Genomic DNA, 14,627 nt, shown 5'->3' with positions numbered 1-14,627 from the left:
AAAGCAGGGGTGCTGAAAGCAAGCTAAATTATCCCAATGAGCCTTTTGAATTGGAAAGTCTAGGAATTGAGCTGTGTGCATTTGATATAATGGACTGAAATGAAAGAGTATGGGAGAGAACATTAATTTTTCTCTGAGGGTTGAGCTCAAGCCTACTTTTTTATTCTGAAAGGTAATTTGATTTAATTATTTGCCTTTAAGGTAAAGTGTTCTTGAATGACAAAAATAATTAAATAAAAACATGACAGTGATCTTTGTGCTAGTAAGGGCATATGAATAATAGCACTATGACCTACTGGCAAAGGAGGGGCAGGGGAGGAAGAAAAACACTGGGCACTGGGACTCCCTCTTCATTGGTCATTCCAGAGCATCATGTGGCCACAGCTCCTTTTTAAAGATAAGTACTCTTCTCCTGGAGCTCATAATATTCTCCTGTTCTGCATTTCTGTTTGAACCTGTGGAAGACATCTTTCTAGCCTGACAAAATGTGTGACCAGTTTGTGGGCACCTGGAAGCTCCTTTCTAGTGAAAACTTTGAGGACTATATGAAGGAACTGGGTGAGAATTGTTATTTCAACTTCTTGTATCTGGAACAGGGAAGGAATGCCAATTTTGAACTTTAGCCTTTACTTGCTTTTTCTGGCTGTGCTGTTTATCAAGGGGGGTTGAATCCACTATTTTGATCAGGTGGTCTTAAACTGGAGAACTCGTCTGTTTCAATTAGTGGTGTTAAATTCCTGTAAAGAGGAAAAACTTTGATAGATATGAATAATTTCAGGTAAGCCAAGTCTAGGCATGCCTTATTAGTAGTGTTACAAATGGAAGTAAAACACATCACTGCAATATTTAGTGTGAATTAGCTTTTATCCTTGGACACGCAAATCAGTGTGATGCTAGAAAGCAGCAAGTTTCCTTATGTCTATAAGCAACACACCTAAACAACTTTAAAATGCTACTGGATTAGGACACCAGTTAATTGCCACAGCTATTATATTGAATGAAACTCTGTAGCTGCCTCCAGTGAATATTAACAAAGACAATTGCATGGATTCATGCAGATACTTGCAAAGATTTGATGTCTAATGCTTTTCTCTAAGGGTGTAGACTTCTCACTTAGAATTAAAATTGGGATTTAAAAGGGTTCAACATTCTGTTAGTGTGGAGGAAGCAGGGGGTAACTTGCACAGATTCAATTAGTACATGTTAAAAAGCTGGGGGGTTATTTGCAGTTTAGAGGTAAAATACTTACTATGATTTCAAGGAATGAGACTCTTGCACTCTTAATCTTTACTCCAGGTTTACTCAGGACATAACCATTGCCAGCTCTTTCTTAATCATTTCCTTATATTCAACCTACCCACTTGTAAATATTGAAAGTGCTTGCTTTTTTTTCCTTGTTTGTTTGTTTTGTTGTTTTTGTGGCTCAGAAATTGTCATATATTTATGCTTATTTACATTTAGACACAATAAGCATACAAGTTAGAGTACAAGCTATGAAAATTATTCTGAAGTCTATGTGCAAATATCTGGCATTAAAATAATTTCAGTCTTCAAAATATTGCTTTTACTATTTTGACAATGAGAGGGTAGAGAATTTCCTTACATCAACCCACCCAGCTTGGTCCATAGCAGTACCAAGTGAGATTTTATAAAAGAATCTCTGTAACATAGAGTTAATAACACTCAGAAAGCAATAGGGGAAAAAGCACTGAGAGGGTTTTTTCCAATGTATAAGAGCAAAGGATTGAGGAAAGATAAAAATTTCATAGTGCCCTATCTTATTTACAGGTGTGGGGTTTGCTACCAGGAAGATGGCTGGTGTGGCCAAGCCTAACGTAACTATCAGCATCAATGGTGATGTGATAACCATCAAAACAGAAAGTACCTTCAAAAATACAGAGGTCTCTTTCAAGCTGGGTGAAGAGTTTGACGAGACCACAGCAGATGACAGAAAAACAAAGGTGAGTCCAGAAAAGGCATTTTGCAAATACATCTCTCAAAAGGGATGTGTGAGCAGCAGGGTAGAGTTGTGATTTTTACATCCAGTGCAGAAATGCTGCCTCCCCAGGTAAGAGTGCTCTGGGTGCTTTGTGCTTAGTGCTGTTTGGACCTGGAGAGCCTTCTCCTCAGACCAGAGCACCCTGATGAAACAGACACACTTTGTTTTTTTGCTTTGGTAGAATGTCATAACCCTAGACAACGGTGTGCTGAACCAGGTGCAGAAGTGGGATGGAAAAGAGACTATCATAAAGAGAAAAGTGGTGGATGGGAACCTGGTGGTGGTAAGTTAATTTTTGTTACTTAATCACTGAATTCAGCGTGCAGAATTCATGTTTGGCTGATGTATGACTTTGGATTCAAACACAGGGAGGGAAAGCATCTGAAAGGGCTCTGTTCACTTGGTGAGAAATCTCTCTGATTGAGTCTAGAGTGTAAGTTTAAACTGAAAAGCTGATAAACTTACGGAATGGTACGGAAGTGCCTCTTCTCCATAGCAAGACGTGGTTAGGAAAGTGTAGGAAGAAAAACCCAACATCCCTATGAGGGAAACTTTTATATATGTGAATCTCTGAGTCCTGAACAGTATAGAGGAAGCATTAGCAAAGCCCACATTAAATACGTCCACTCTAGGCTGATGCAGAATACTCCTGTTCATCTTCAGCAGAGGCTTAACAGCCATCTGTGGGAATCCTGCTATGCATCACCAACAATTGTGTTAATAATATGGTGTTAGAGCAAGGAAACGTGTCCAAGCTCTGTTGGTTGGTTTTATCTGGTCAGAGACTATTGTGCTTGACTTGGTGCCAGTAAGGCCCACCTACAGTCTGGGGCTTCCCAGCTCTGCTTTACAGTTTTAGAAAACACACTTTGAAGAATCTGGGACAGGACTAAATGTTCATAAAAGGCAGCTGAGATTCCTACATGCTGCAAAACAATACACACACACAAAATTCCTGAAGAGTTCTCCCCTCCCCTAGGGAAAAATAATGTGTCCATAAATTCAATATTTAAATTTCTTTGGATAGAGACCAGAGGAGAATAAATAGAAATAGTTTTTAATAACAATTTCATTAAGAAAAATTGAACAAAACAGAGTTTGATCTAACAGAAAAATAGATGAGGACAGAGCCTAACATGCAGAGGCTGACACTAGCAGCTCCAAGTCTGAAAGCTCTCTGTGTGTGCATGTTTTGTGCACACATGTGTGAAGAAGACAAGACACAGCTGCAAAAGGTGAAAGAAGAAAAGGTTATAGCCCAAGTCCCGGGTCTGGTCAGCCGCCACAGAAGTCCTAGGAGCCTTCATTAAAGATTTTTAAGAAAAGTTTAAGAATCTCCTGGGGGTCGCTGGAGCAGTTCTTGAAAATTCTTTCACTCCTGTGCTTGTTTTTCAGACTTCTGTTGCTGAAGCTCTCAAAACTTGAGTTTCACTCTTTTGGCAATTGGCTTTAGAGGAGGAGAAATGCAAATTTTTCTTAAACTGGTTCCCAATAGATAAGTAATTCTCTACCTTCTGACTAACAAACATTTAGTGAGAGATAAAAGCTGATGGAATTATCTTTTCTTTCCAGGAATGCACCATGAATAATGTTTCCTGCAAAAGAGTTTATGAAAAAGCATGAAGAAGCCACCTTCACACGGGACTAATGCTTAAAGCTGGACTAAAACAACTTAACCAAAGGAGAAAAGCTCCACGAATCTGTTTTAAAGAGAACTGTACTTTTTTCAGATATATCCCAAAGCAGATACACGCACTTAGTCTCATTTGTTGTTCAATAAAATGTTCTGCTTTATACAACATGTGCTTATGCTGGAGTTTGTCAGAATGGGGCTTGGGGGGGATGCAGTGTGGGAAGGGGTGCTGTGCAGGAAAGCACTGTGTGGAGCCAGTACCACACTCAGCCAACGTGACCCATCTCCCTCAGAGTCAACCCAGTGCGTGGCACTTGTGTGGCAGTGGCAGATGTACACCTGAACACAAAAACATCCTCTGGTGAGGGCTGCGTGTGGGCTAGCCCCTGCAAGGAGTCTGGGCACAGCCAGGGGAAAAATGGGGCTGCTCTTCTTGGCTTCAAGCAGAGGTTGTTGTTCCTGGGGCAGGGAGGAGGATGATCTGTGGATGCCTGGTGTTGGCTTCCAAACATGAGCAGGGTACCAGGCACCTCCTCTGTGCACAAATGCAGACAATTTTAAACCCAGGGACCATTTGAAGCAGCTTGATCCTGTCCTTTTCCACCTCAAGGGTGAAATTATAGCAGCTGTAACTTTCATCTGTGATTATTTTGTCAATGTGCCTGTCTTGAACATCTCATTTTGTCCTAGATAGGCAAAATACCTTGAATTAAGAATCATAGCTTAAAAAATATTCAGGTTTACTAAAAGCCAGTACGATTTTGCTATGGCTACAACCTTCTTTATTACCTACATGCATTTTCTATTAACTCCTTAGGCTTGATCAGTCTTGGGAACATGAGCCTTTCCAGATGCAAAGCCCTTTGGACACCATGTTTTTCAACTCTGCTTGTTTTTGAACTACTGTCTTCTACTGTCCATAGTCCTGGTCTCCTATTTCAAAACTTTGCATCTACAGAAGCCATGATTTCTACATCTGGGAGGGCTTAAATTGAGGACAAAAAAATACCAAGATTTCTAGGGAAAACCTGGACAATAAGTATAAAAATGTGTGCCTTAACTACTAAATGGGGAAATGACCATATCTTGAGCAATTAAGATCTGTGGAACCAAATTCCACATATTCCTGACATTCCTGAAGTCAGCTGTCAGAGGTGATGATGCTGAGTCCCTGCTGCAAACAGCAGAGACCTCTCACACACTTGAACTTTCCTCTGCATAACTCAGATTGTTCCCAAGTTTTTGCACTTTTTATACAACCAGAGACGGAAATGGAAGGACTTTTACATTTGACAGGAGCTGAGGAGTCATTTAAAAGTGATTCCAAAGACTACCAGTAAATTCTGCAGAAAATGTTAAAAAAGCCATAAACAGCTCCTGTGTTTTAACCTTGGCTTCATTGCTTATGAAATCTCACCAAGTTAGAGAACAGCAGTTGGATATGGGAAGGAAGAATGCTTCAGAGCACCCCATATATGCAGTACAGATGCCTTAAGAGGCCTCCTAGAAACAGAGACTAGACAGGAGTAAGGGAATAAAAGCAGGTATTTATTGGAAAGGCCTCCAAAGGTACCCCCAGGGGAGCCAGAGGCTACTGCCAAGATGGACCCCAAGATGGACGACAGGTCACGAGTTCTTCACACCTTTATAAGTTTGGTTCATTTGCATATCAGGGTTAATTCTCCAATTAAAGCTTCAATTTAATGATGTAATCCCCCTCCACTTGCCCCCCTTTAGAGGCCTTTTGGTTTATACTTTTTGGGCCTAGGATGGTCTGGGTGTCCTTGAAGAGCAGGCCCAGAGAGGCTTTGTTCTGTCTGCCTAGCACAAGTGAGCAGAAATTAACAGGCTACAAGAAACTTCAGAGTTACACACTAAGCAGTACAGAATTTGAAAAATATAAAAGTTAAAACCTAAGGCATCAGTACTAAATCTACGGAGCACTTAACAAAACCAAAATTATTTATGAAAGTTAGGATACAACTACAGTTTAGTGGTAGAAAATATACATGATAGTGATGGTTGTAAGAAGCAGAAACATTCACTTAAATAAACTACATATAGACATTAAATATCAGCCCATTGTTAAATATATTCTATCATCCACAGATTTGGGAATAGTCTGCCGGAGGTAAAATTCCCAATATTCTGATATTCACCTAGCAGATTTTATTTTCCAGAAAACTTGCATTCTTAATGCAGCCAACAGTTACAGCTGTAACATTCACAGCCTAGTATTTCAGAAAAGGGTAATCTCTTCTAAAAGCATCACCGTTTATTTTGGTACCTCATGAATGACTTCGTGAATGAATCAAGACACTTAAAACTTCAATTTTTGGAAATTTCAATAAAGTGATATTCTGTCTATAAACTTAAACAGGGACAGCACTATAATGAAGTATTAGCGATACTTTTCTTAGAATATGAACACGTTTGGATTTTGTTCTCTGAAAAAGCCAAAATTTGTTGTCTAAAAAAGGCAGCAGTCTAGTGACTGCTTGAATAAGTGGAGGTGATTCCTCTCTGTCAAGAAAAGGTGTGTGCTGTCAGACCTGCATGGAGGTGAGAGCACACATTTCTAAGGGCTAAAACCAGATCAGTGTCTTGTCCTTACCTGCAGAGCAGCACAGGTCTCTCTCTTCTGTCATGCTGAACTATTCTCCAAAATCAGTAACCACCCCAAAGCACTCCTTTCTGCCAAAGAAGGATCTCACTAAATCCCTACAAACCCGTGGGCAGCAGACTTATCGCAGCAGGCGCCTTGAATGCTGAGAGGAGGAGATCTCTGCCCCTTACCATATTCACTCACTAGCCTTTACAGGTTTCTTGGATGACAAGAGGGAAAGGAGACTCACATCCAGATTTTTAGCAGTTCAGGAGAAAGATGAAGAAAGGCTTATTCTGAGGGTTGACCTTTCAGTTGTTTTTCTTTTTTTCTTTTAACTATTTATTTCCACTTGAAAGAACTTGAAGGACTTTTGCGTCCTGACCGTGTGTGTGGTGCAGTCTGGACTCATTTCCCCATCCCAGCTGTCCTGCTCTGGTCTTGTAGGATGTTCCAGCTAAGGAGATAAGAAGATATTTGCACCCTCCAATGTAGCTACTGGGAAAAGGGAGGCTGCTGGCCCCATGTTCAGAGTTGATCCTTCAGTTTCATAGAGTCAATGCTAAAACATCCTTGGTGTCCTCACAGCAAGTCCCTCTTGGACCTCTGTCCTCCCCTTCTATTTCTGTTCTCTTAATTGCTCTCCTGGGAATCTATTTAGACTTTTTTTGGCCCTTAATTTGCCCAGATAATATTTCCTTTAAAGAAATTCACATAAATTTACTTTCTGTATTTCTTTAAATAGTATCTTTATTTCTAAATAGTCTCTGAATTTTTAGTTCTCTATTTTTATCAAGTTTTAACTTTATCTCTTGTGCTGCTTCACAGTCTCCAAGTTCAATGCTTTAAAATCCCATTTTTAATCAACCATAAGCAAAAAAAGGGAACCAAGGTTCTCCTTTATCATGTGTACTCACAATCCTTGACATTTTTCCTCTTTAAACTTGAAGAAAAGATTGGTTTCCACAATTATTTCTACTGGTATATAATTCCCTGCTCTTGTTTTTTCTAAACTGTAAGTCCTTTAAATGAAAGTACTGATTTTTCTTAGTGACAAAGAGATAGATGGCAGCAATGTCAACATTGTTTGAGACTGCTTAAGACTGGGGGTTTGTCTGAATAAATAATTCTCTGTTACTTTTGTTCTTAAGGTTACTGGTACTGCAATGTAGCTGTTCTATTCTGACTAATTTGCTCATCTTGAATTTCTTTGGGTCTGATTTTACAACATCCCAATCATCTTTTATTTCCCAAAGGCAGCAGCCTTGTCTTGTTAAAGTGCCTTTATGTGGATAAGACAATTAAATAAAAGAACAAAGAATGCCTGAGGAGCAACGGTAGAATATTTTCATATTATTTCTCGAGAAACAATGGATAGTTTCTTTTAGGAGTAGTTTTCTCATTTCCAGAGATGGGATAAAAGAGCTAGCTATTCTTTACACAAAATGTGATATTATGCATGTCTGCTTTAGAAGAGTTTTGTGTGGACAACACCTTCAAAGACTGACATTTACTTACGTGTTACAGATCCAGCATCTGCTTCCTACTGTGGGGGAGAAAGAGTTCTTTGCCTTATTTTTATTGTCAGTGACTCAGACTTTTGCTCCCCTCACTGAACTGTCAGTGAAACCTGGGCAGCAAGGGAAGTTCCGTTCAGCTTCCCCTGTTGAGAGGGGTTTAAAAACATTTTGCATATGCCACCAAAATATGTGACTGAAGACCTTCTTATTTTCCACAACCACCATGTAAACCAAAGACTGCAATAAGTTCACTCCTCAGACTCTCTTATTTACATGTTTCCGGGTGTTCCCCTTCTTCTTTATGACAGCTTTCAAGTCAGGACCCAGACCTCACCCTCCTTGGCACACCACCATTTCCATCTCATTCTTTCAACTCTAAACATAAGAAATTTGGTCCCACAACATAAAATCCCAGTGTCTCTGCCCTTAAAAGGTAGATCTGGGTTGTCACAACCCAGAAATTACAATCATACAAAAAAGGCAAACAGGTAACTATTGTTCACCCAAGTCAGAAAGAAGTCTCTAATCTTTACATGTACCAAGCAACAATTTCCTCCAGGAAGATGGTTTAAGAAGGGAAAGGACAGAACTACATCAGATGTGGTCTTGCACTAAATAGTTTCAAATAGTTTGAAGTGTCTTGAATTACAATGCTTTAAATTCCTGCCTGTCACATACACATGTGGTTTATGGATTTGGTTTTTGTGCCTGTTTTTTACTAACCATAAGACAATAATTCTAAATGTGGATTTAAAAAAAAAACCAAACTGGTTTTGAATGTTGAAAACTCAAATTTTTCATTCTTTCAATTTTGGCTTGGCAGAAAATGTTCTGGAGGTCCCAGTGTACACCAAGCTGAATATGACCCAGGAATATGCATCGGCAGTAAAGGGTGAGTGATGTCCTGGGCTGCATTAGGAGTGTTGGAGGTTGAGGGAGATTGTCCTTCCTCTCTATTCAGCACTGATCAGGCCACAGCTGAATGCTGGGCCCAGTTCAAGGCTCCCCAGTACAAGCAAGAAGAGGGTCCAAGGAGATCGTAGCATCTCTCCATGGGAGCAGGGAAACCTGAGGAAATCTGACAGCAATAGGACACATTTGAATCAATGCCTTATATGATTGTGCTGGCTTAAGTCTTCCCTTTACCTTATGGCAGACCAACTATCCATGTGCAGAAAGACAAAAGAGAATATAATATGCCCTCCTTCCAAGTCTGCAAAGCTGCTTGCCTCTCACTGAGTGACTTTGTACTAAGAATAAGCACTTTAATGACTCAGCCCCTTCTCATGCCATCCACCAGTCAAGAACAAGAGCTGATCTCCACTGATGCACTGATTTTCTGAATATGCCTGGTTGTAAAAGCGAGCCAGTGCATATTGGCTGCTTCTTCTTTTTGTGATCCTGTCTGGGATATGTGCAGGGAAGCACCCACAGCTTGGAATCATTTCTCTGATTCAAAGGGAAACAACAGAACAATATAATTCAGTTCTGCCTTTAAATGATAAGAAATACAGACTCTTTCCAGGATGGATTATAAAATTAAAAAAATAAAAAAACAGAAACCACTTTGTACATCATCCTTCACAAAATCCATATGGCTTTGGTTTATCTGACTAACACACAGGTGACAGTAGTGGTAGCACTCTACAGCTTCCTGAGAAGGGGAAGTGGAGAGGAAGGTGCCGATCTCTCCTCCATGGTATCCAGGGGTAAAATGTGTGGGAATGGTTCACAGCTGTGTCAGGGGAGGTTCAGATTTGTCATTAGGAAGCACTTTAAGTGAGAGAGTGGTCATACACTGAAAGAGGATTCCTAGAGAGGTGGTCAAAGCCCCAGGCCTGTCAGTGTTTAAGAGGCATTTGGACAATGGCTTAACATGCTGTAACTTTAGGCCAGCCCTGGATTAGTCAGGCATTTGGATGAGATGCTTGTTATGGATTTCTATTCTATATGGTGACAGCAGGAGAATAACACTGGGAGGACAGTCGGAGCTGGGTTTCACAGGGATGCAGTGCTCCTGTACTTGTCTCTATGTTGCTGACACCCCACTGCAGTGTGCCCTGACCGCTCTACGGGTGCAGTGGCAGTGTTCTGTCCCCATCCCCGTGTGCCCCTTGTGCACTGGTGCATTCAGTGGAGGAAGCCAAGGCAGGCATCACCCAGAGCCCTGGCACTGGCACGGCTGCCTTGGACAAGGTGCACATTGTCTCACCCTGGTACTGCCTCCCCTATTGGCCATCCCAATCGCCACTGGGACCGGACCTCTTTAAAGGGACACCACTGAATCTGAGTTGGGCACACAACCTCTCTGACTGCCACCAAGAGCTTTTGTGGCCACTGCCTCTCTCTGCAGGACCAGCGCCTCACAAAGCCTGTACGATGTGTAACCGATTTGTGGGAACCTGGAAACTTGTCTCCAGCGAAAATTTTGATGACTATATGAAAGAATTGGGTGAGAAATATTCTGGGTTTGGTTGGGTTTTTTTTTTTGTTAGTAAGTTTCCCTTGAGAAGGTTTTGTTCACGGATGGTGCCTTCTTTTTGTCCAAAAAGTACTTAACTACTCTTCTAGCATAATTTAATTTCTTTTCTTTAGCATCTAAATTGGAAAAGGTAGGTGATGAATTACTGTTATAAATTTACTTCTGTCTAACTGATCTGAACTGATCTAACTTGTTTTTCTCTCATGAGAGTAATCTATGGAGATGCAGATTTTTTTATGTTCCTCTTGATTGCACCATTAACTTGTGACTTATGATAATTTACAATATATAATGGAGCTGATGTCTCATGACACTGTAGTTTCAGATGTCTAAATACTATGAATGAATCTGTCTGTTACTGAAGAATGCCAGGAATGTAATAAATTAGGCATTGTTTTTCATTTTAATGCTGGCTTCATTCCTATATGCCAAGTGCACAGACAGTCAGCTACTGTATTGCTTTTGCTATATAAATGATTCACTGATTTCCTTTATTTGAAGTGTTAGACTGAATAACAAAAGAATTGCAGTTAATTAATTAGCCAGGGTGAATGTGGGAGGAAAGTCCAGCTGCAGATATTTTTCTGAACATCTGAACAGAATTGTATGGTATGGAATAATTACTGCAGATAGTGTTATACTTTGCACATAACTTTATACCCTTTCTTACAGATCTTTTCATCTGAGCATGGCATAGCACTAACAAAGGCACTAACTACAGCTATCCCCTTTCTGCTTTTATAAAGCAGTGATACATTGCCAGTGGCTTCATTCCTACTTGCTCCAAGCCTCACAACCTGCAGACAATGAACTGCACTGGAAAGGACTAGACAGTACAAAAGGCTTTTGGTATGGGATTTTCCTGGAAGCTCTTTGCAGCTCTCAAGTCTCATACCTCGACATTTTTTATATTTCATACTTGTACTTTTCACTGAGGTTTAGATGCAAGGATTCTTCAGGGATGCTAATAGCAACTTAGGAATTACCCAGTCTTCAGTATGTTTTAATGAACAAACACCAGCACACTGGCAATTCAGTGTCCAGTTTCTTCCTTGCAGCCATTAACAAAAGATTTGCCAAGGGTTTTTTAAAAAGATTTTTACAATTTTTTATGAGAACCAGACTATTCCTCTGAATTTTTCTACGGATTCTCTCTCTATGAAATTAATGCAGATTTGTAACAAACTATGTTTCTTCTTAGCTAAATGTGCACAGCTCTATAACTGTGTATATCTTTACTTCTTGCTGAAAGTGCACTCTATGAGCTGAGGCTGCCTCAGCCCCTGAATGCTGACGTTACCATTCCTATCTCTAAGTAGTGTCTCAGCTAAAAGAATTAGCATTTCACTTCAATCAGGCACTGAAAAATTCGAGAAGAAATTCTTCCCTATTCTTCCGTGGAAGTTTCTTGCTTCTAGAATGTAGTGATTGTTTTGTTTCTGATTTCTAGGAGTGGGCTTAGCTACCCGGAAACTAGGTGGCTTGGCAAGGCCTGATGTGATCATCAGCATGAAAGGGGACATAGTGACCATCAGAACTGAAAGCACCTTCAAAAATACAACCATCTCTTTCAAACTGGGCCATCAGTTTGATGAAACAACAGCAGATGACCGGAAAGTCAAGGTAAGGGGGCTGATGATATCTAAGTGGTCTGAACATCTCCTAGAAGAACAACAGGAGAAGTTTTACCTACTCTGTCAGTGCACCTTGAGTTTTCCAAACTATTCCAATAAAGCCCTGAAAGAAGAAACAGTATAGTGCTGAATATAATGTTACTGAGTATTATATTATCATTATCCAAGAGCGCATATCTTGCTGAACATAAAGTGAATTACTACTCTAATCTGCAAAGCTCAGACTGCAGATTGAAACTCTTCTCTTGGACTTTGCAGAGTGTTGTAACCTTGGAGAAAGGGTCATTGGTGCAAGTGCAGAAGTGGAATGGCAAAGAGACCACAATAAAGAGAAGACTTGTTGATGGGAAGATGGTGGTGGTAAGCTCATGTTCCTTGCACACTGAAAAAGGTCGGAAGGATACAGCCTTCAGTATGCTTCTGTCTAAACAGACTATCAATTCTGGCTTACTTTTTGAATCATGAGATAAATTAAAAGGGAGAAAAAGGGGACCAAACTTAGAAAACACCTGGAAGGAAATAAATGTTGTTGCATACAGCAACTTGTCTTTAAAGTGACTATTTTGGCAGAGCTGCCGTAAATTGACAGCATAGTTACTGCTCTCAACATTATTGTTCTTAAAAGGAATAAGGTTTAAAAATAACAGAAACCTGTGAACTGTGTACAAAAGTTTACAAGCAGGGTACTTCTGTCCCTGGAACAGCTCTTTCTTTTTCCCTATCTTGGCCAAGTCAGAGAGATAACACATTTTAGGGACCCTAGTTGTAAGGGTTGCTATTAAAATTAAGATTTCACTTTTTCATTAAAGTTTTTAAAGATTGGAGTCAAACTAATTTTGGCAACTTGTTTGGAGTCAGCAGCATTACATCTTTACCTGTTAGCTTGTTCTGTGTTTTGTAATGAGTTCTCATATGTAGAATCATAGAATGGTTTGGGTTGAAAGGAACCTTAGAGATCATCCAGTTCCAACCCACTGCTACAAACAGGGACACCTTCCACTGGACCAGGTTACCCAAAGCCCCATCTAGTCTGGCCTTGAACACTTCCAGGGATGGGGCATCCACAATCTCTCTGGGCAACCTGTTCCAGTGTCTCACCACCCTCACAGTAAAGAATTTCTTCCTAATATCTAACCCAAACCTCCCCTCTCTCAGTTTGAAGCCATTTGCCCTTGTCCTGTCACTACACACCCCTGTAAAAAGTCCATCTCCAGCTCTCTTGAAGCCTCCCTTTAGGTAGGAAGGGTGATTTGCTTTTGCATCTCCTCATAGCTGCATTTCTGCGTAAGTTTTTTCTAATTATTAAACCCTCTTCATAAAGCAGAGAGGCAAGGTCCCTCTTCTGTTGGCGTCCTGCTGTCTGCCCCTTGCCTCATACAGGGTTGTGGAGGACTCCTCCTCTTTTGCAGACCAAGGAAGTATTTTTTTAATATCCTGTCGCCTTTGTCGCATGCATCCTGTGGCTGTGAATCATCAGCAGCCACTGAAGGCCACAGGGGTGAGAGGGTCAAGAGAAATATTTTGTGACTCAGAAGAGCAAAGTTTTTTAGGCCAGAAGCCTAACCTCTGAAATACCCAGGCTACTTCTGCTTCTACGCAAAAAAAAATCCCCTACTTTGAAAATTTGGAAGTGTTGGTGGGCCATGATATAGAAACTAGGTGGGGCTAATATTTCTGCCAAGTCAGCAATAATACCAAGAAAAGTAGATTTGTTTGTGGAAGCTGAGCTTAATTTTGCAATCTCTTTGTCATTAAATGCCACTTAATTAAGTTTAAAGCTGTTAAAACAGAAACAACTCTACTTGCAATATAAAAATATCTTTGCTGTTTGTTCTAAACATTCTGTAAACGTGTAGAGATGTAAAACATGACATCTGGATTTTCATTGACTTCAGAGGTTACTGCAGCAGACACAACTGCTGTCAGCAAAAGGTTTATATTAATATTTTCCTTTATGCCTTAGGAATGTGCCATGAAAGGGGTTGTCTGCACTAGAGTTTATGAAAGAGTGTGAAGAAGTTCCCTCTCTGCTCCGGACCGGAACTGGCTCTAAAAACTCGGCTTAGTTCAGTGACCAAAGCCTCATGCACTGTGCTTCTTTATTTTATTTTCTTTTATTGGGAAAATGGCTACACCATAATTTGATATTTCAAAGCCATAGTGTAACTAATCCAAAATATTGTGGTGATCCAATAAAAGCTTCTCAACACAGAAAATAGTGTGTTTCACTCCACATGAATGATTTACATTTACTTTCTTGACTGGCACTATCTTTTCTGTTGATAGTGTCTGTACAAAAGGTCAGACTATTTCTGAGTAAAATGGTGAAACACAAGTAATCCATATCTGAGAGAGGGCTAACACTGCTTCTGCTAACCCTAACCCAAATATCATCTCCTGGACTCAATATTCCTTTCCTGCAAAAGATTTTATTGCTGAATAGCTCCTATAGGGAAAATTATCTTTACTACCAGTATGATATATCATTGTAGCCTTACAGTCTTAGCACATCATTGTTTCATACTCATCCCAAAAAGTTTATACTTTTTTCAGTATCAGGATTTATATACTGGCATTTATTTGGAAGAAAACAGATACTGGAGGAAAAAAAAGTTGGAATATATTCCATATTTGCCTGGCAAAAGAACAGATAAACCCATGAAACAAAGTGTGGAGCAGGTGTGAATGAACTCCAGAAGTCTTAAGGCTAGAGGGCTTTGTTTTAAAAGTGCTCAGCAATCAATCCTACTTCCA

The 14,627-nt window shown here is 40.1% G+C and overlaps 2 protein-coding genes across 2 annotated transcripts; both read left to right on the top strand.

The window, feature by feature from the left end:
- The first annotated feature begins 392 nt into the window (after positions 1-392).
- LOC125317329 (fatty acid-binding protein, adipocyte) lies at positions 393-3,798 on the top strand. Its single transcript, XM_048287094.1, has 4 exons — positions 393-558; positions 1,789-1,961; positions 2,181-2,282; positions 3,572-3,798. The coding sequence occupies exons 1-4, from the start codon at positions 486-488 to the stop codon at positions 3,620-3,622; spliced, it is 399 nt and encodes a 132-aa protein (XP_048143051.1). The 5' UTR covers positions 393-485; the 3' UTR covers positions 3,623-3,798.
- A 6,233-nt stretch (positions 3,799-10,031) lies between these two features.
- Positions 10,032-14,089, top strand: LOC125317330 (myelin P2 protein-like). The gene is made up of 4 exons (XM_048287095.1): positions 10,032-10,209; positions 11,690-11,862; positions 12,132-12,233; positions 13,837-14,089. Exons 1-4 carry the CDS (start codon positions 10,137-10,139, stop codon positions 13,885-13,887), a joined length of 399 nt encoding a protein of 132 aa, XP_048143052.1. The 5' UTR covers positions 10,032-10,136; the 3' UTR covers positions 13,888-14,089.
- The last annotated feature ends 538 nt before the right edge of the window (positions 14,090-14,627 follow it).

Source organism: Corvus hawaiiensis, chromosome 26 (genome assembly GCF_020740725.1).
Source record: "Corvus hawaiiensis isolate bCorHaw1 chromosome 26, bCorHaw1.pri.cur, whole genome shotgun sequence".
Taxonomy (NCBI): Eukaryota; Metazoa; Chordata; class Aves; order Passeriformes; family Corvidae; genus Corvus; species Corvus hawaiiensis.
The sequence above is the reverse complement of the archived record's forward strand: the minus strand, read 5'-3'. Positions and strand labels throughout refer to the sequence as shown.

Excerpts from the sequence above, each read along its gene's own strand:
- LOC125317329 (XM_048287094.1), top strand. The coding sequence starts at position 486 with ATGTGTGACCAGTTTGTGGGCACCTGGAAGCTCCTTTCTAGTGAAAAC. Across the intron at positions 559-1,788 it reads GGACTATATGAAGGAACTGG|GTGTGGGGTTTGCTACCAGG; the intron begins GTGAGAATTGTT and ends TCTTATTTACAG. Across the intron at positions 1,962-2,180 it reads CAGATGACAGAAAAACAAAG|AATGTCATAACCCTAGACAA; the intron begins GTGAGTCCAGAA and ends TTGCTTTGGTAG.
- LOC125317330 (XM_048287095.1), top strand. The coding sequence starts at position 10,137 with ATGTGTAACCGATTTGTGGGAACCTGGAAACTTGTCTCCAGCGAAAAT. Across the intron at positions 11,863-12,131 it reads CAGATGACCGGAAAGTCAAG|AGTGTTGTAACCTTGGAGAA; the intron begins GTAAGGGGGCTG and ends TGGACTTTGCAG. Across the intron at positions 12,234-13,836 it reads TTGATGGGAAGATGGTGGTG|GAATGTGCCATGAAAGGGGT; the intron begins GTAAGCTCATGT and ends TTTATGCCTTAG.